Here is a 19,443-nt window from a genome sequence, read left to right as displayed (position 1 = left end):
GGTCTCCTGCAGGGCCTTCCAGAAGCTGCTGAGGACAGTGTCCAGTGAGAGCCAGTCCTCCTGGAGGTGGGTGTGCTCCTCTGTAACCAGCAGTCTGGAATGGTGGCTACATGATTCTGAGCCATTTTGGGGGCTCAGTTTCAAGCAGCAGCTGAGAGCTGCCATGAAGCAACTTCCCCAATCACCTGACTCCCACAAGATCTCTAGTGCAAGTCAGTTCAAAGCCATAGTGGTGCTTTAAGGGTAAAGATTCATTACACGTATGAGCCCCAATCAATAAAACTTAGGGCTGATGCCTGAACGTGGAGGCCTTGTTCAACCCTCTTCTGAACCTGCTCCTCCCACCTCCACTCCCATCCATGCAATGCTTGATCTGGTGCCACCATTGCATGGGTTCCAGCAGGTTTTTGATTACAATTTTCTGGGAAGGGAGAAGAAGGACACTCATTTCTCATTTACCACTAGGTAAAACACTACATCATCTAAAACCATGCCACGCAGCCATATCCTGCTCTCTTTACTTTGCACTAACAGGGGTCAGGCATGGTCACATAACACAACGTGCAAAGGGTGGTCTGCAACTTGTCAGTGGGATGCCCTGCAGTAGCACCACATCCTGGAAGAGAATCACCCACAGACTGATAGGCTTGCTTGCAGCTCTGTCCCAAAGTCTTTGCTCTCCTGCAGGCCACAACTTAATGTGGTCATCTACACAACAACTCACTGGGCGTAGGAGTCATGGACTACACGCAACCAGTGAGCTCCAGTTAGCAATCTGGCTACCACAGCAGCTTTGCAGGCTCTCTGAGCCAGCCCAGGACAAATGTATATTAAATATACCCTAAGACAGCCACCCGTTCCCAGTACCCTCTTTTTGTTAGGGGCTTACTTTCAGCACTAGCATTATCATCATCGTCGTCATCGTCATCATCTGTGTACAGTATCGGCCCATCAGAGTCCGAGTCGCTGCTATGGCTCTCTCTGCTGCTTTCACTCTCAGCAGGGGCAGCAGCATCAGAAGCCTCCTCCAGTGGTTCAGAGTGGGTCTGGTCAGGTGCCTCCGCTCCTTGGTCATCCTTGGTAGCCAGGCTATGAATTCATAAGCAGACACGGTGTCACATTAACGCAAGCAGTAGAGAACACGAATGGGAGACAGACTGCATAAGCAAGCATGAAAATAAAAGTTCTGCTGCTCAAACTAACTTCTCTCTCTAAAACTGTATGTATGTAAAACATATGCAATGTATATATATGTGCATGGGTATACATATCTGTTTATGGGTAAGTATGTTATGAAGAAAGATGCAAACAGTCTAAAAAGATGAGCTGCAAAGCCTTTGTAAAGAAACATGGCTGTTCCTGTTTATTTCTTGTGGGATGGGACCAATAGTACATAAAAGCTAATGAGAGGAGAAAAACAGCTCATAAGGTTGGGGGTGAGAGGAGTCAGTCAGAGAGCAGGCAGAATTGCAAAGCTTCCTCTTCTAGAAGCCTGACTATTTACTGCAAATATAGTTTTATTGCTGTTGGGTGCAAAACATTCATTTCTATGACTGATAAATATGGAAATCAGCAGCAGAGGGCCCTCTGCCTTGGGAAAATCCTTTGTGTAAACGAAGGGTAGAGCAAAGTGAGAAGCAGCACAGGAATGCAACATTGGCACAGATGTACCAGCAAGGCTCCCTCTATTTCAAGGAAATTCTCTCGGTCACTGGCATCTAGACTAAAACCTCTTGGATTGTTATGAAAGACACTGGTTCTTGTGGCAGGGAAAAGACAGATTAATAAGCCAGTCACTTTTTTGCTGCCAACTATTTTGCTTAAAAAAAATATAATTATGACTTTGCTCTTGACTAGATTTTATAATATCTGAGACGTACAAAAGCTATTAGGCAGTAGCAGAACCAAACATTTACTAACCAATGCCTAAAACTGTCATTGCGTTTGCTAGTGAATTCAGTTACTGAACTGGGAGCTTTATCAATGAGATTTTAAACGATATTCACCACAAAAAAAGTTTTTGTTTCTGTTTTTTTTTTTTTTTAAAAGAACACATTTATAATTCAGCATCCTTTCTTGCTTGCCTTTATGAGAGAGAAATAAAAGTGTTATCTATGGCTAGCTGAGCTGTTGACTGCAGTGGTCAGTATTCAGCCAGGCAGCAATACAGGTCACATGTGATGAGAAATGCCGTCATGGGGAATCATTAAATATTGTGGGTAAATGGCTCAAAGATGCTGGCAAGGGACAAATTATGCTGGGATGCCTCTAAGAAATAGACACAAATTATTACCAGTTAGCATGCCTACAGCATCCTTTCTGCAAAGGTAACACTAGAAATGTGGGTTCCTGTAGGCTTTGCCACTTACCCATGACAGCAATGACTTACGAACGACCATCTCACCTTTTTGAGTCTTCTCCACTAGCATCTGGACCGCCATCTTGGGCCGTACTGCTCAGGCTGTCATCTGTCCCTTGCTCAGCCTGGAGAAGAGGTTTAGTACCTGATCCAGGGATGGATGGCTTCGCCACCGAGCCCTCTGGTGCATCTTGGGCATCTGAGGAGACAGCGGGCTGACTGGCTGCGGCAGGAAAAGGAGGTGGAGGCGGAGGAGGAGGAGCCGTGGTGGGAGGAGGGGGTACAACCAGCTTGCTCCGTTGGTCTACGTCCTCTGTTTCAGAAATTACTATGGAAGGCTGCTCAGGCTCAGATTTTTCTGCCTTCACTTCCAACCTGCTGGCTGTGGCACCTGAGGGGGAAGAAGCTGCCCCATCTGGTGCCGTTCGTGGGGCTGACTGCTTCCCAGCTTTTTTCTTGCCTCTGGGAGTCCCTGATGTGCCCGATTTGCTGGAAGTCTCCTTAGAGGCTTTGGAATGAGATGATGTGGACGAAGGAGATGGTGATGAAGAAGACTTGGAGACTGGTGTTTTTTTAGCATGTGAGGAACTAGAACTAGCTAAAATAAGAAAAGAAAAAGCATTTTACAGTCTTGCAACTATACATTTTTTGCACCTTTCCGCATGAATTGCCTTGTATGCTGATACTTCAAAAAATGAAAAAACTACACTTGATACTTCTATAGTTCTCCATCTATATGCTTGAGACGAGTAAATGTTGGAATTCACAATTCAGCTTTAGAGATGGGAAAACTGAAATGATGAATATTTGTCGAAGATCAGTGGAGGGGATCAACGTTAGATATAAGTGAGATTTTGATCCTAGCATTCTGCATTGGCCCATTAGAAGTTGCCTGGACATCATCCACTACTTTTTCCCAAAATGTTTCTTGCCCTAGTTAAAAAAAAAAATAATAAATGCTACTGGACTGAGAAAATTGTTTGACCTTTTCTATTATGTGATTTTTATGGTCTGAGCAGTAGGAGAACAATATGTCCTTACACCTTTCAATGAACATCAGGACCATTGAGGGCATCAGTTAATTACATTTCACAATGTTCTTGCAAGTGGTGTGCTTCTAATTAATGGCAAGCAGCAGAGGGACAGTAAAATGAGAGGTACTTTTGAGTCCAGATGGGTATGTCCATAAAACAGAGTTGGAAACCACTGATCTCATTCTGCACAAATGATCTCCAGAAGGAAAGAGGCACTGAAGGCCTTCTGTATATACTGGAGCTCTTTGTCTTGACAGTGACCAACTCAGGTAGCCTTGAAAATGTGGTGATACAAGATTTGGACACTAGTTGCACAAGCTGGCCAGTAATGTTGCTGTCTACTGTTGTGATACTATATTGAAGCATATATGGTTGCACCTTGGCTCCAGTCAGTGCCCAGGTTTGCGAGAGAGTTCAGCTAGCAAGGTATGCCCACGTGTATCCCAGCCACGTTTCTGATTGCTGCGTTGATGTACGCATCATCTGGACTGGGAGCTTCAGCATTCTGACTTGCATTTTAAAAGCAATAAAACTGACAACCGCCTTAAAATTCAGTCCTCTTCATCAAAATGCATCCAACTCAAACACTTCTGCTGCAGTAAAAATGCATTAACCTCAAGAGCACAAATGAAAGCATTATAAAGCTACACAGCAGCCTTGAAGCTAAGCTTACCGAGTAAAACAGAAAGCTGTAATAAAAATCTGCTGAAAGGCCTACTTTACTTATAAGCATTTAAATAAAAACAAAACCCCAGCAGATTAGGATAGAATCAAAATACAGATACCGGCCATAATAAGCTCACGATACAAAAATAGCTTTCACAGCGTGGCTGTTCTTAGTCTCAAAGAAGATGGAAAATAATTCAAAAGACACATTATACCGTTCTCTCCTGCAGCAGAATGTTATGGTTTATAAACATTTATAGAGCCGTGTGGCTTTCAGTACATCTGGAAAAATTTGCAGGAACTCATGGCTTCAGGCATATCAGTGTCCCTCTTTGTGCCGTGAGGTAACTGTACGGGGCACGGCGCAGGATCTACCGATACTGCAGTCACCAGCCACACCAACTGACTTCACTTACCAGCAAATCAAAAGGAAACAAAGAAATGTTACAGGCAGCAGTTCCTAATTGCAGTGGAAATAAATGGTGGCTCCAACCTGTATATTATTTAGCAGAAACCTCAGTGAGTAAGTAGATGGTACTAACAAAGGGCTCTGGTTCTGATCCAGCAAAGCACTTAAACACAGGCCCCAGCCAATGAAACCAGTTATGTGCTTAAACTTAAGAACTCCAGCACAATACAAATATACAGCTGCACTATAATTATCACTGGGAAAACGTCAGAAGATGTTTCCATTGAATGAAACCTTACATTATTCTCAGAACCCTCCTGGACTTGCAATCAGATACAAAAACTTGAAAGAATTCTCCCAGAGAAATTCACCCCCACACACTTTCACTCAGGTCAGAAGTGCTATTGCTATTGTTGCTTTAAGCTGGGCTGCCTGACAACTTTCTGTCAAGCCTCTTTTTCAGTAGAAAATTTGAATTTTGATTAAACACAGAAATTTCATGACCATTATTTGCCTTTTGGCAAAAGTACATGCTTACGTTCATGTCCCCTTTCTCCCAACTATACTGTTTCAGTTTGGAAACCACCCGAGTAACCTCAGTTTCTCAAATCCTATTCTCCTTCATGGGACTAGATCACTGGCTGCATCACATGTTCACTTTCACGGGGATCTGATGAACCTCTTGTATTAAATACTGCTCCCTATGAATTCTCTTTATTAAGCATTGCCCCTATTTAAAATGAAAACAATGTACCTAATGCTGAAAGAAATTGCTAGTAGAAAATGTACTACTTTATACAAGAGGTACGTTGATATATTTTATAGCTGCATGGTCTCAAGTATTGCATGAAATTTCAGCAAGGCTACTAAAAGACAAATCTGGAATTTGAATGTGTTTTAATTTAAGAACTGAGATACCTGAGAGCTTGTTACCAACCACTTGCCTAAGCACTTCTCTATCTGATGGGTTGTTCTGTTTCTGAAAGGTCTGCTGTTTTTAGGTTCCTTCACCTGGGAGGAACTGAGTTTTCCAGCTGCAAGTGAAATACAAGCAGCAAGTTCTAGGTTTTCAAAATGTTTACTCTTGTGGTCTATTGATGTAGTAGGGACAGTTAATACCAAGTTAATGGATATTTTATGGCAAAGTTATTATTGTAACTTTAGCAGTCTTGCAGTGTTTTCAAACAATCCTCTTCTGTGTGCTTCAAATACGAAACTTGCCAAAATGTACAAGTTATGAAGAAGTATACTTGGAGAGAAAACAGGAGTGACTGAAAGGCTTTGAATGACTGAAAGAGGATCGAAAATACAAGGATTGTGTAAGTTCGCCAATGCACATATATATACAGTCCATTCATCATAATACTGCTCGCACTCAAATTATATTTGAATGTTTTCTTTTTGGTCATTGTCTAAACTACAACCACTCAAACTCCAGATCAGTACCTTAGAACAGCTACCTATAATCTAGCATCTTTGCAGAATTTTGGTTTAAAAGTGCAGTGATAAAAACATCTATTACGTGCCTGACGACTGACATTTTCCATTCTCAGTGCATATTCAGAATCACAAGAAGCTATCAACAAGCTCAGGGAAGTCCGTCTATTTCTAAGGATTTATAATTCTTCTTTTTATTTTTTTTATTTTTATAATTTTTTTTCTCAGTTAAAACAACCACTACTCAACAATCTTTAAAGATGTCTTCCTGGTTTTATCCTTTACCTCTTTGAAATCTTCTCATCTTGTCACATTAATTGGAATAGTTGTTACTTCCAGCAGAAAGTTACAGTAAAACCAAAATAGTTTTACTTTGGGGCAACTCAGATGTATTTGGTTTCAGAAGTCACCTTTTTCCCTGCTGATTCTTTGGCAGTTCTCTGGATTGTTTTATTACCAACACGTACATGTCACCTGGGAATTCAATATAGTCTCTGTTGTGCTTGGTTTTGTGCATACATTTATTAGACAGTGAAGAGATTCATCTGATGTCTGGGGCGTTTGCGGACAGCAGAACCAGAGCTCAGTGGGAAGCTAGCTAAAACATCAGGGGCATGCTCTTTAGTAGCACTGCTATTTACAAAAGCAGAAGTTCTCACCAGACAAAGTCAAGCACCCCCATGCACATGCACCCACTGCAACAGGCACTGCCTGTGCAGTACTCACCAGCTTCCCGATTTGCACTGTGACTTGTTGGCTTTGGAGGTGGGAGAGGAGGCTGCTTAGCAGGAGCCTTTCCCTTTTTTTTAGCATGAGATGCTTCATTACTCTTATGGCTGGTGGTGGTGGAAGCAGCAATAGCATTTTTTGGTGGTAGCGGAGCTTTTTTAGATTTAGGCTTAGACTTGGGTAGTGGTGGAGCATGGGATGCCGGTATTTCTGGGCAGTGATCAGTAGTGCTCTCTATGGATAAGAAAGTGAATAGAAGCCAACTGACACAAACATACGCCACATACATTTAATAGCAAGCTTGACAATGACTACTTTTTGTTGCTTGAGCTCTTGGGAATCAGCAGAGACTTCTTCATCTTCTGAAGTATTACTTCAGAAAAAAAAATTGCCATCTGTCTCCACTCAAGTCCTTCTCATTGAAGACTTCTGTCTGGCACTTCTCCCATTCTCACCTATTCTAGATCTCCAAGAACCCTCCTTAACTCCCAACATCCCCAACTAGACTGCTGGCTGCAAACGAAGCACGGGAAATGCCATTTACTCCTCTCACAAATTCCCTTAGATTCTTTCCAGTCCTCTTGAGATCAACAGGCTATAAAACTCAGATTCATGTGAATCTGAATGTGAACAGGGCCATTCCCTCAGCCACAGGTTCAAATATGGCTATACAGCTGAAATTTTCCCCTGCAGGAACCCATTCTCCTAAGCTGCAGCGTGCTTGCTCAGAGAAACAGCAACTTTATTTTGGGTATCTTCCCCAGGGTATTTCTACTCTTCAGGAAGAGATGAAGCTAAATTAAAATAGGATGTCATTTGCCATGGGAACGCTCTTCTCTCCTGCGTGTTCTCCAAGTACTGTCACAAGGCTGCAGTTTTAAGAATTGTCAGTTACTTAGCCCATGGAAATCCTGACTTTATCTACATTGTGTAGTCCAGTAGGAATGGCTCTGCAGAGTGAAAACAGGTAACACTGAGGACACTACGTCCATACTGTGCACACATCATGAGGTTTTACTTTGGACTAGCTTCAGCCTAGTTCTGTAGACCACAGGCCCAGATGTGGTGGGAGCACCACCAGTTCCTGAATGCAACTTTGGTTTTAGTTTCATTCAAAGGGAACCTGGTTTGTGTGCTCTGCAAACCAAAGAATGGTAAGCAGCGATGAGCTGGAAATTCACTTTAAAACTGCACTCCTAGCGCTAATGTAGATGAGCCATTCAGAGTCAGCACAAAATTTTGCCATATAATCTCTACAGTTGTTAGACTGTAGCTGGTAGTTAGAGGGGAATCTTTATTTATTCCATCACACCAACTCTGTGCCCATTTGGGCTCAAGATAGCCTTTCCAAGCCTTTTGGAAAAAGGATTTTATAAAACCAAGATCATACCATCAAAATCATATGGGCTTTACTTGCATGTTAGTATAATTTACAATGGTCAGGGAACAAAGAAGCCAAGCACATATCAAAAGTACTTCTAACAATCTCTTTTTTTTTTTAATCACTCGAGAGGAAACCAATTCACTTCTTGAAGTATGTTCCTACAAAAGCCTTACTCTTACACACATTAAGTGGCCATTCCTGGATCTTCTGCCCATTCTCCACCCTCTTTCTTCCTCTGTGAAAGATTCCCAAGAGATAAGCAGCATCTTTTCATTTTAAGATTAGTAAATGAAAAACAAAAATTGTGTTGGACAATGATGACATTCTTTATCTGAGAAACAAAGCCTTTTCAAACTCTAGTTTAAGGCTTGTTAATATGAACCTAATGCATCACCTGCAGATATTAAGAGAAACATGCACACGTGTCTCTTTAACAACCAAAGGAATTAAGACTAACAGTCCAGTGTCTTCCTCCTTTATTTCCAGCCCATATAATCACGATAGACTAATATCTTTTTGCTAATGTTGTACAAGAACCATTGTTTTAAAGCTAGCAAGCAGATTCTCTGGAGCACAGATCCTTGTATGACCTCTTTGTTTTCCTACCTCTTTCTTCTGGACCAGAGAAAGACTTTGGAAGGAGAAAAAAACATGTTTGTTACATTTTGCTTTCCTCTTTTATAGCAAACAGCATCTCCTTGCGAAAGTCTACTTAACTTCATTCAAAGTTGAAAAACTGATTTAATTCTGAAAAAGCAGGACATTTTAAAACTTTAGTTCCATTATACAAACATAGCAAGATAAGATAAAATTTTGAAGGGCATGATGATCAGAAATAATTTTAAGTGTAAACCATTCCTTGATATACCTTTTCCTTATGGGTCCAGCATGTTAAAACTTTATTTACTAACAAGAAACAACTGCAAATTTGTGTATTTATACATTGCCACTGTGTTCTGCTTCTAGTCATATTAATACAAAAAATCTTTAGAAGAGAATAATAACCTATTAAAAAGAAATACTCCACCATATTCTAAGGAAATGCAGTGCAATTATTTAGAATCTTGGTCAATTAACATTCAACTATATAAGTGATTAAATAATGTGTCACAGAATTTATCTTATGTATTAGCAAAAAAAGTACAATATACAAGGCTAAATCTTTACTTAGTTGCAAGTAAGAATATCTTAATGACACCCAACCAATAATTTTCAGTTCTGTAGAAAAATAACTAAAAGCTATAAATGAAAAACAAAATTAGAACAGTTCATTCAAAACAAAGTCCCTGCTTGCAGACTTCAGTTGTGATTAAAACTGGCAATTTATATAATATTGATTTTAACTGAAATACCTCACCATCCCTGGGATATCATCTCTTTATCTAGGACAGTTCTTTCCATACTGTTATGTACATCATACCAAAGTCTGGCAGACTCTTTTTGCACAGCAGAACCCTATTTGCTCAGATAGTTACAGCTCCCTTGGAATCTTGACTGCACCGTATATGCCCTTTTCTTGGCCTTGACCAGTGAGTCGTCTCGTATCCATGAGGAAAGCCATGGTGAAGACAATTGCTCTTCCCATTGCTTTTACCATGTCATATTATCATATTATCTTTGTCTTTACTAACTTTGTTAGCTTCACTTTTTATCTCATCAGATACAAGCCCAATGGCCCTCAACGTCAGTCCAATCCTGCCCAAACTGTTGTTTCTCACTTACTCTTGAGACACTGATTCCCAGTTCCCACCTGACTAGGCCATTACGCTAGCTTTTGCTGCCAACAAGCCGTATGTTGAAGCAGACAGTATTTCATTGATTTTCGTTTGCTGCCCTCAGGTTTGGAAGGCTCTCCTTGTCAACATTCACAAATATACCTATCAACTGTCGTCTCCTACATTACACTCTATTATGATGCCAAAGCTGACAATTTTTAAGCTGCTGGCATTGTGTTTGTTATCCTGGTGCAGTCTCCTCTTGTTTTTCAGTGTCTAACCACAGTGTCCTCTCTTTTGCTGCATGTCCACTGGGACATTTCTGTGTTTTTCTGTACTTATGTAAGACACCATAAAATAAATTCCTGGTCTGTGTGTGAGTAATGCAGTAATACAAACAGCTAATAATGAAACACTGGAACGCTCTTGAACAGCAACAGGAACGGTCTGATGTCTGTAAATGGTTCAAGATAAAATTATGTTGTAATTGTACCTCCCTAGCATGACTCTACTTGAATATGGGTCCTTGGTCTTCAAGACTGTTCTTTCTCATCTCAGTTGAGACTGCCAAATCAAGGAGCTAGCTGAATCAGCTCAGTTCATCTATTTGTACAAGCCCATCCCCAAGGTATCTCAGTACCAGCTGCGATGTATTTTTATTGCTGTTTCTTTTCTTAGTTTACAGATCTGTTCATCACTAACTGGACTTTTAACAAAAGGTCTCCAAATGACCATCAGATAGGAATATCTTTTATTCACTTCTGCCTTCATCAAGACATCTGCTGTAAAAGCAATCTCCCCATAAATTATTTTTAATAGGAAAGCAAAGCAAATGTTAACGTCTCATTAAGCATTTGGATCAATAATATGTTTATGCTTGGAACAAATTTTCCAAAGGCCAGATTTTCAAGAAAGCTCACTTTGAGATCAGATTTTCTTGTTCCCAGAAACTGTGATTGAGGCCAGGCTTTTCAGAATGCTGTTTTCTCATATAAACACCTAAATGATGGCCAGGATTACAAAATACTCAGTGTACAGCAGCTCTTGTATAAACCCTTCAAGTCTCAAAGATTTTCAGAGATTACAACATGCAGTATTCACTTATTCACTGGAAAATCAAATGACTTATATTGGAAGCTAAATGTGGCACCGTTTGTAAACTGTGGACCAAATGGTGGTTCTGAAGAACTGTGTCAATCCTTGACATAGTATTGGAAACCAAACATAACCAGGCTGTATAATACATGTATGTTTTCTTTACTTCTGTGAATTTCTAAGGAATTGAAGGTCCAAGCTTTTTTACCCCGGGATTTTGTCATACAGTACTGATGCTTTTGTTTTTCCAGATAGAGCAGTGATACGAAGATAGCTCACGGAGAACCAATACTGCTGCAATGCAAGCATGTAATCTATATCAACTGCAAAGCACCCTTCTCCTGGAAGATGAGCATAACTCAGTGGAGTAACACTACATAAAATCGAAGTTGGAAATAACATATGATTTGTTGCCTTTTGCAGAATAAACCCCTGTAAAGAGAAACTCAGTAAGTTTTGAGAATCGAGAGTTTCCTTTCCAGTCTACGCAGAGACCTGTGTTGTGATTAATCAAAACCCAGGAAGCTGTCGTTCAGAAACATGGGACGACAGACAACACAAGGTGTCTTTTGTCTCATTTTTGGACTCACTGACTGTGCTGACGCAGGCAGTCAACTCATTCAGATGCTTTCAAAAACTTCAGATTTAACCGGCTCCATTTTTTGTTCCTGCTATTGCTACTAAAATTCTGTTTCAGAAAACACCCATTTTAATTGTTAGAAAGCTTCCCTTAATTTCCACTCTAAACGTATTTAAAGCCACTGTTTATTCCTTTCTACTTGTGCCAGCATTGTCCTTCAGCCATGCTCTCTCCTGGCTGTATACCAACTTGTCACATTCATTGAATGCACTCAGACTAAGGCTCTGTTTTGCTAGGTTGAACAAGAACAGCTGTCTCATGACGCTCCTAGCAGCCCTATCTGCATTAATTCCAGTTTTGAATGCATCCTTCCTGAAGACAGATGAGCAGATCTGTACATCTGCAGACTTCCAGATCTTGCTTACTGTACAATGTCAACAGCACCCTGTGCAAGAGGCCTTGTAAAAGAGACAATGTAGAAATCAGAAGGAGAAGGGAGAAAGGGCCAGGTGTAACATCTGACCTAAAGTAACCATGTTCAAATATTTCACATTGGTTCCAAGATAAAAAAGGAAACACAAAAAAACAACAACCCAAATCCACTGACTATCATTTTACACTGCTAACTGCCCAACTGCGGTGTAAAAAGTAAGCTATTAAATCAAGACAGAATATCTAAAACATCTTCACCTTTAGCTGCATATTTTAATCTTTTCTTATTCTACAGAGACTTGGAAAGTGAACAGGCATGCTAGTTTCTACATTCCCTTATACTTTTTGTATAGATATTTTCAAACAATTCAATGGTTAGTCTTCTAAAATCCTGTCTACAATCCTATTCCTGGAGCCAAGTTAGGATATCTTTTCTATAAATGAAAAAAAACAATAAAAATGGCAGCTTTACAAATTAGGAGCTTTTCTCTGCCATTCAACGTATGTGGGTGAAAGCCTGCACCTCTCACATCAGCCTACTGGCATGAGATAGCCTGGCTGACTTAGCAAACAGTCTCTGCCCAAACAGAGCTTTATCTAGAGTAGCTTTCCTTTAAGAAGACTTGGATTCAGCCTCATTTACATACTTCAGGTGATGAATAGAAGATATACTATTCTTAGAAGAACTGTTTCTAGCCAGCAAATAACTCAGATGGACTGAGACCTACAAGAAGATTCTTTTGAGCCAGGCAAAAAAAAACCACAAAAACCAAACCAAAACAACAAGAAAAAAAACAACACAACTTTTATGTATTGTGCTCATAGACGATTCGATGATATACAGAGCTCAGGGCTGTAGGAAGCCAACAAGACACAGAAGAGGGAGAAAAGTCTGCTTTGTCTCTCACAGTGAGTGGTTTGAAGCCTGTTGAGAGGCTCCTGTATAAGACCCTGGAAGATGACATAAAGCAAAGACTTCTGAGAAAAAGAACCTAGAAAATTTTAGTTTGAAGAACATTCCCTTGTACGCAAACTACAGTGCTGGTCAGCAAGCATGCATACTCATAAGACCAGAGCTTGTGATTCCCTTTTTCCTTTTCTGTTTATCCATCAGAAAAACAAAAGACTAAATTTAAAGGCAGAGTTAAGAGACAGCTGATAAAGTGTAGGGGAAAGAACCTCTGAACCCAACATACTATGACCTGAATGTTTGCTAGCTCTCAGGATGAGTTATCTGGTGGGGGAAAAGCATTATACACATGGATCCTATGAATTCATTTGAAAACAGGACAACAAATTGTTTCCTTCACTGAAACACATGAGAGGAGGTCCTAAGAGGATCTCAGGTCTGCTATAAATGGTATAGGAACATTTCAGAAGCTTATGCTTCATGTCTCCCACAACACCCACAGCACCCACAAAGGCGCTCTGGCTTCCTGCAGTGCAGTTATTTATCAGAGTTCTATCACACATACCTGACTGATGGTATGCAAAATGAAACTTCTTCTTACTTTTTTCCAGGCCATATCTTACTAATGGTTACTGAACCTTTCACTTCTTCAACTCCAAGGTAACAATGAGATGTGAAATTATCTACCAGAATCTTGAAAATATATTTAGCTTCCCATGATAAAAAAAAAATTACAAACAGAACTCAGATACAAACTCAGTGTTCTCTGATATGTCTGAATGCCAGAGACATCCTGGGAGGATAAGAAGGAGAAAAGGAGCTCTGACACAGTACCAGGAGTTTTAAAATGTGCAGCAAGTATGCTGTATCATCATGCTATGTCCCTGTACCTACAACAGCTACAATTTTGACATCTATTCTACTGATGTTGCTTTTGCTCTTCTCCACCACTGTTGCAGAGGACAGGAGGCAGAAAGCCTCTTTGGATCCCATATGCGATGCCCATACCCCACTGTGAACCTGGAGCACTGGAGTCTGCAGGGGCTGCAGATGTGCCAGAGGTCAGGAGCCCTGGCATGACAGCATGGTCCAGACTGCTGGCCAGACAACCAGCAGGTACTTTGGCACGCTGCCTGTCCACTTGCTGCTCTGCATCCCTTCCAGGGTGCTCACAGAGAAAGGCTACAGTTTAACTTTTGTGTTTTCTGCAAAAGACAAATGATACTAGAGACTTTTAGTGAGAACAGGAAAAAAAATAGTAATTCAGAATTCAAGCCGGTGCATGTATAATATGAATAAATGATCTAGAAAAAAAGATCCAGGGTCTGGTTTCTCTGCTAAGTTTTATCACTCAATTACCTGTTTTTGTAAAACTGTCACCAGCTTCTTATTATCCTGCCATAAAGCAGAAATTTCCTTTTAAACATCCCATCGGATGACTGACATATCATTACTACAAACAGTAATAGTTACACTATGAAATTTCCAAAGGGATTTTTTTCCCCAAATATGAAAGGCACCTGCAAGCTGACAAGCAGCAGAGGGGTGCAAGGTTTGTAGAGCTGTCTGGCAGCACAGGGATCAGCTTTCAGGCTTTTTCTTTATACCCTTCCGCTTAATTTGTTTCCGTGCTGTGTGGCTGAGCCTATCATTTGCCCTGTTGACACTGCATTTCCGTGGCTCATGCTGAAACAGCTTTTTTTCTGTAACTTAACTTAACCCCTAACATATTCCCCATTCTTTTACGCATTGCTGCCAACTCTCATCACTTGATCACCATGCATGTCACCCTTTTTAAACTTCCAGTGTCAGCAGCTATCATATTTATATTGGAAGTTCATTTTCAAGACCCACTTGAACTAGAGACCAAGTAAAAACCACCACAATTTCATAGAAGAGTTTTAAAATAACCTCATAGCTTTCAGGGGCTGAGATGCATTTTTAGGAACATTTTCCTTTGGCAGGAGTTTGAACTGCAGCATAGCGAGCTACTAAACAGCAGGAATTAATCCTGTCTTCAGGTCTTATAAACATGCAAAGTGTATATAACTTCTTTTAAGATTTACGAACAAGAAGAGTTCATGACTCTAAAAAGCCTAACATCAGCCTCTATAAAGATGAACTAGAATCCATTTTTTGTGGCAGTCTGGTATTCATATATGGCATTCATTCCACCCATCTCCGTTCTCTGACAGAGGATTGTGATGTGAAATGGGAGCATGTTTTATGGTCTGAGCAGAGTACACCACCCTAGGTATTCCTGCAGTCCTGGTGCAGCTCTGGTTTTGATGCTCTGTAAGATGGCAGATAAATATCAATATATAATCAAATAAATATCAAACCATCAGCAGGTCATTTCTCACTCTGCCAGTGGCTGTAGCTGCAACGCATGCTTATGGCACCTGCTATAAACAAGCACCGAGGATTAATCTGCTAGATGAGATTACTCTGTGGTCCTTACTCTTACATTGAGTTCAACAGACAGGCTCACCTTCTTGCTTAATGTAGTATGAAGGGACTGGAGGGATAGTTATATATTCTTTGGCACCAAGCCTACTCCTGTACAGCAATCATTTCAAATTTCTTTAAGGTTAGCGCAATATATAGGGTGTGCAGAGTGTAATAACGTGTTTGAAATAGATACTGAACTTTCCCCTTTTCATTAGGGTTCTACATTCTGCAGAGTCAGCTAGATGGGATTTCAGAAATGGGATTTTAGAAATGTGTATTTCTACAAAAAAAAAAAAAAAGCACCTTAGGAAAACTTCCAAAATTTGACAGTTCCAGAAGGCTGTATTTAGGGATGCATAAAATAATAAGTGATCTGATCTAACCCCAAAGTTAACCTGAACCATTTTAAAGGAGTTTTCCATGGCTTTTGCAACTCTTTTTTCCTGACCCAATATACATCTGGTTCTAGTTGGCATCAAAAGATAGATGTATTTAAATGTCATGAAAAAAGCTAATCATGTATTTCTGGCTTGTTGGGAGACAGGAAGTACTAGAAATCTCATAAGAAAGGCAGTTCTGCTTAGATATCCAGCCACTTTTTACATAGTTAAGTGATTTACATAGTTCAGAGAAGAATTCAAATTGTTGTTGAACTGGCCCTCTCAACCTCCAGAGGCTCATTCATCACTAGGTAGAAGTTACTAGAAAACATTGGAAAGACTGCTCAGTCTAACAGCCAGCCATGAAGTTCTTGGTCTTTTGTATCCTTGCTCTTTCCTGTAGAAAAATCCAATAAATGGAATAACATTTAAGAATGCTTTTTTGGGGGGGATTACGGAAAAGAAGTGGTCCAGTATTCAAGATGCTAGAGAAAGAAGTTTATAAGCAGTCCAAACCCTTGTGATTCCACCTTAGCGTTTACCTTTTCTTTATTCAGTCAAGCTCCTTTACCAAGGTGAATCTGAATAACGGTAACAAAATTAATAAGGACCTTAGGATTTAGTGCATAATAAATATTAGCAGTATTACGTGCGTTTTATTTTTAAAAATCCTAGGGTCATAAAGTACATTTTCCATAAATGACCTAGGTTCATTTTGCAGTAGCAATATATTCCCTTGAATATTTCTGAAGAACTTGGAATACAAGTGTTCAGGATGTAATGAAAACCACTGGGAATGAGCTGCTGAAGTTATTTTCAAAATGACACATGGTTTTTAAGTAGCTTAAACACACTTGAACATTTAAGCCACAAGCCACTTCTGCAATGATATTGCAAGGTGATGCATATGCACTTAGTGTCTTCTTTCACAAAAGGAAAACCAGAAACCAGAGCTTGCCCTCAGCTTCAAGGAAATGCTCACAGGGAATTTAGAAATCAAACATCTCTGCATGTATTTTCATGCGCAGACCATGCTTCTCTTCATTACCTTACTATATCCACAGTAAAAAGCGTGCCTACCAGTGATGAAATACTGATGTTTCACAAGTCTATCTTCTCGGCAGGTTCTGCTGGCATCCTTGTTGCAGAACAGAACTCACAGCATGTTAGTGTTAATGGAAGAACATGTTAATATTTTAAGCAGGTGAAAAAAAATTTGTGATAAATATGTTCATTTACCTTTTTGATCTTCTTTTTTTCCTTCCAATGCAGTAGCTTTCTCTGATAAAGTACCATTATCTCCACTGGCTTTTACTATGTTTTCTTCCTGTATGGTTTCTTCACCAATGGCTATGGTGTGTCCATTTGAAGTTTCAAAATTTACTGTTACATCACCATCTGAAATGAAAATGAAAAAGCCATTGTCTAAATTAACTACTTGCTTAGCACCCATTGACAACACACAACGTCTCTCTGCTTTCAAGTTTCCACGGAAGCAAAGAAGAAAGATTTACTGAAATGTAAAACAGGCTGTAAATACGCTCTGAAAAGTAACTAAGGACCTCTGTAGGCTGCCAGGTCTTTGGGTGGATACCTCTGCTGCAGCAGGCCTACTTTCCAGATCTATCTTCATGACTCCATCTTGGGGTGTGAACTCAATACACATTAGCATCCCATACTCTTCCTCCCCACATCATGGCTTATGCAGCTAAGAAACGTGTGCGTGTAACACAATGTAGCTGCACTATGTTTCCATAGGTCCCAAATCTGGACAGTTATGGGGTAGAGTTGCAGGACTACTATGGTGCATCCCAGAAGGTAAATCAGGCAGGAATTCTCAGAATATGAGTGCCCAGCTAATGAATGTGACTTTATTATTAATAAGTAAATATCCAATCTTAAGAACCAAGGTACGGTCCTCCTGTATCATATCACATACTGTTATTGAATTTTGCAAGCCCAATTCTTTCCCAGCTCTGATGATATTTTACTCACTTACCTGGACTACCCCAGCTATGTTTGCTTTTTTCTCATGAAAAAAAAAATCTTTCTTGTCCTTATTTGTGTCTATATTCCTGAAAAATGCTACGTACTCTTGCTGGCTCACAGCTTTCTCTATTCCCTGATTTCTGTTCTCTATTCCACGCATTTTAAAATCTCTGCTGATTTTCTTCTCTGGTCATTTCTCAGATTTGTTATCTTTATGTTGCCCACACCTCACCTGCAGTTCACATAGATGATTGCCTTCATCCTATAAGGTGCTCTTGCCATCCATTCAAAAATTATGCAACTTTACCTGGCATCTCTTCTGGTTCCTCCTGTTGTTTCTTCATTAATCATGGTTCTTTGTCTCCTCTTCTTCATTGCTGTATGCTGTCAGACTTGGATTTTGGCAGTTCCCTCATTTCAATACAATTATGCAGATTCTCTCTTACCCCTTAGGCTGCTCAGTGGGTTAAGCTGATGGTTTCATTTTCACCTACACACTAACTTTAACTTGATGTGTACAAACAATGTGTAAAAACTAAGTTCTGCCTTCTTAACCTCGTCTCATTCACTATAGCTGCTATTTATGCAAGGCTTCCCTCTTACCTGACTGCAACATTCAGTGTCAGTTTTTTCCTTCCAGATGTTCATAAATCCACTCTGACCTTTCTGCCTCCGCTTGTAACACTCCCACTTTATTCACGTTCTGCAAACATCTCGTCTACGCCCTTGACGCTTTCCACCTCCTTCTTCTTCATCCCTTGAGAAACTGTCACTTCTTCACATTTCTTACCTCTTACATTTCAATACTACGTGTCGTTTCTTCATCTAGGTTTCATCTCTGTAGTTATTCCTTCCAACTTGCTTCACTGCCCAACTGCCAACTGTCCTATATCTCTGTTTTTAGAGATTCAACCCATAATCTGTCCTATATCTCTGTTTTTAGAGATTCAATCAAACCAAACATATATTCCTTCAAACTGCTCCTTAAAGATTATCATTTTCATCACACATGAAGCACAATGTGATGAAGGCAGCACAGACTGGACTGATGGCCTTCTTAAGAGGGAAGGAAGGAGTGAAATTTGTTCACTGTTACATCCTTCTCTCACTTTGTTCTGAGCCAATGGGACGATACAGCCTCTGTAAGGGATACAAAGTACCATCCCCTTTTAAGGGTGGAATAGCAGGTCAAGGACACTAATGATCAAGTAACACATTTCATTAAGTGTCCCAACAGTCTAAATGAAATTTGCAACCATCAGTCAATAAAGTCACACAGCTGCCCAGAAAACATGTAGCAAAAAATATACACATTCACAGATGGACAAATAGAGGTACGGAGAGCTTACATTTCTTGTTTTGAGTCAAAGACAGTGGCAGAGACAAGTTAAGAAGCCAGCTATGCTGGTTGTCATAGTCTAGTAATTAGACAAACACTGTAAATACAAATGATGTCACATGTCAACAAACAAATCCTTTACTTCCAAATATCAATGTGCACAATTCTTCAGCTGAGACAGTAATACAATTTCTAGGTGAAATCTGGTTTTGGAAAACATGGAGTTCACAGAATTCTTGGTAAAATGATGAATGCTTCAATTTTAAGCTACTGATAATTATTTCAATCATTTGTATTTTAATTACATTTAGATTTACAGAAGCTCAAGAATATTAGAAAGAATACCACTAGGAGCATTTCAGAAACATAATCAGACCTAGCGCATCGGTATTGACCATAGTTTACTCATGCTTTTCCAAGCACAAACCCTGGTTACCCGTTATTAACCTCAAATTGTTTTGAAACAAGTGGTGTCTTCCTCACAATCTCTTGTTTGTGCCATTTGTGAATATGGTCTGTGTGACAGTGGTGGGA

At 40.0% G+C, this 19,443-nt stretch overlaps 1 protein-coding gene across 5 annotated transcripts in view; it reads right to left on the bottom strand.

Annotated features, from left to right (window-relative positions):
- Window positions 1–19,443, bottom strand: part of PHACTR2 (phosphatase and actin regulator 2) — a 138,117-nt gene that overhangs the window by 22,374 nt on the left and 96,300 nt on the right. For 3 of the 5 annotated variants that reach the window (XM_040553354.1, XM_040553357.1, XM_040553355.1), the window contains exons 4-7: window positions 16,821–16,979; window positions 6,632–6,868; window positions 2,405–2,957; window positions 890–1,089 (exon numbers count right to left, since the gene is read on the bottom strand). In XM_040553354.1, coding sequence (XP_040409288.1) covers window positions 890–1,089; window positions 2,405–2,957; window positions 6,632–6,868; window positions 16,821–16,979 — 1,149 coding nt within the window. The remainder of the gene's footprint in view (window positions 1–889; window positions 1,090–2,404; window positions 2,958–6,631; window positions 6,869–16,820; window positions 16,980–19,443) is intronic. The other 2 variants (XM_040553358.1, XM_040553359.1) reach the window with 1 other exon arrangement.

The sequence above is a fragment of the Cygnus olor genome, chromosome 3 (assembly GCF_009769625.2).
Source record: "Cygnus olor isolate bCygOlo1 chromosome 3, bCygOlo1.pri.v2, whole genome shotgun sequence".
NCBI lineage: Eukaryota > Metazoa > Chordata > Aves > Anseriformes > Anatidae > Cygnus > Cygnus olor.
This window is presented reverse-complemented; position numbering and strand designations above follow the sequence as displayed.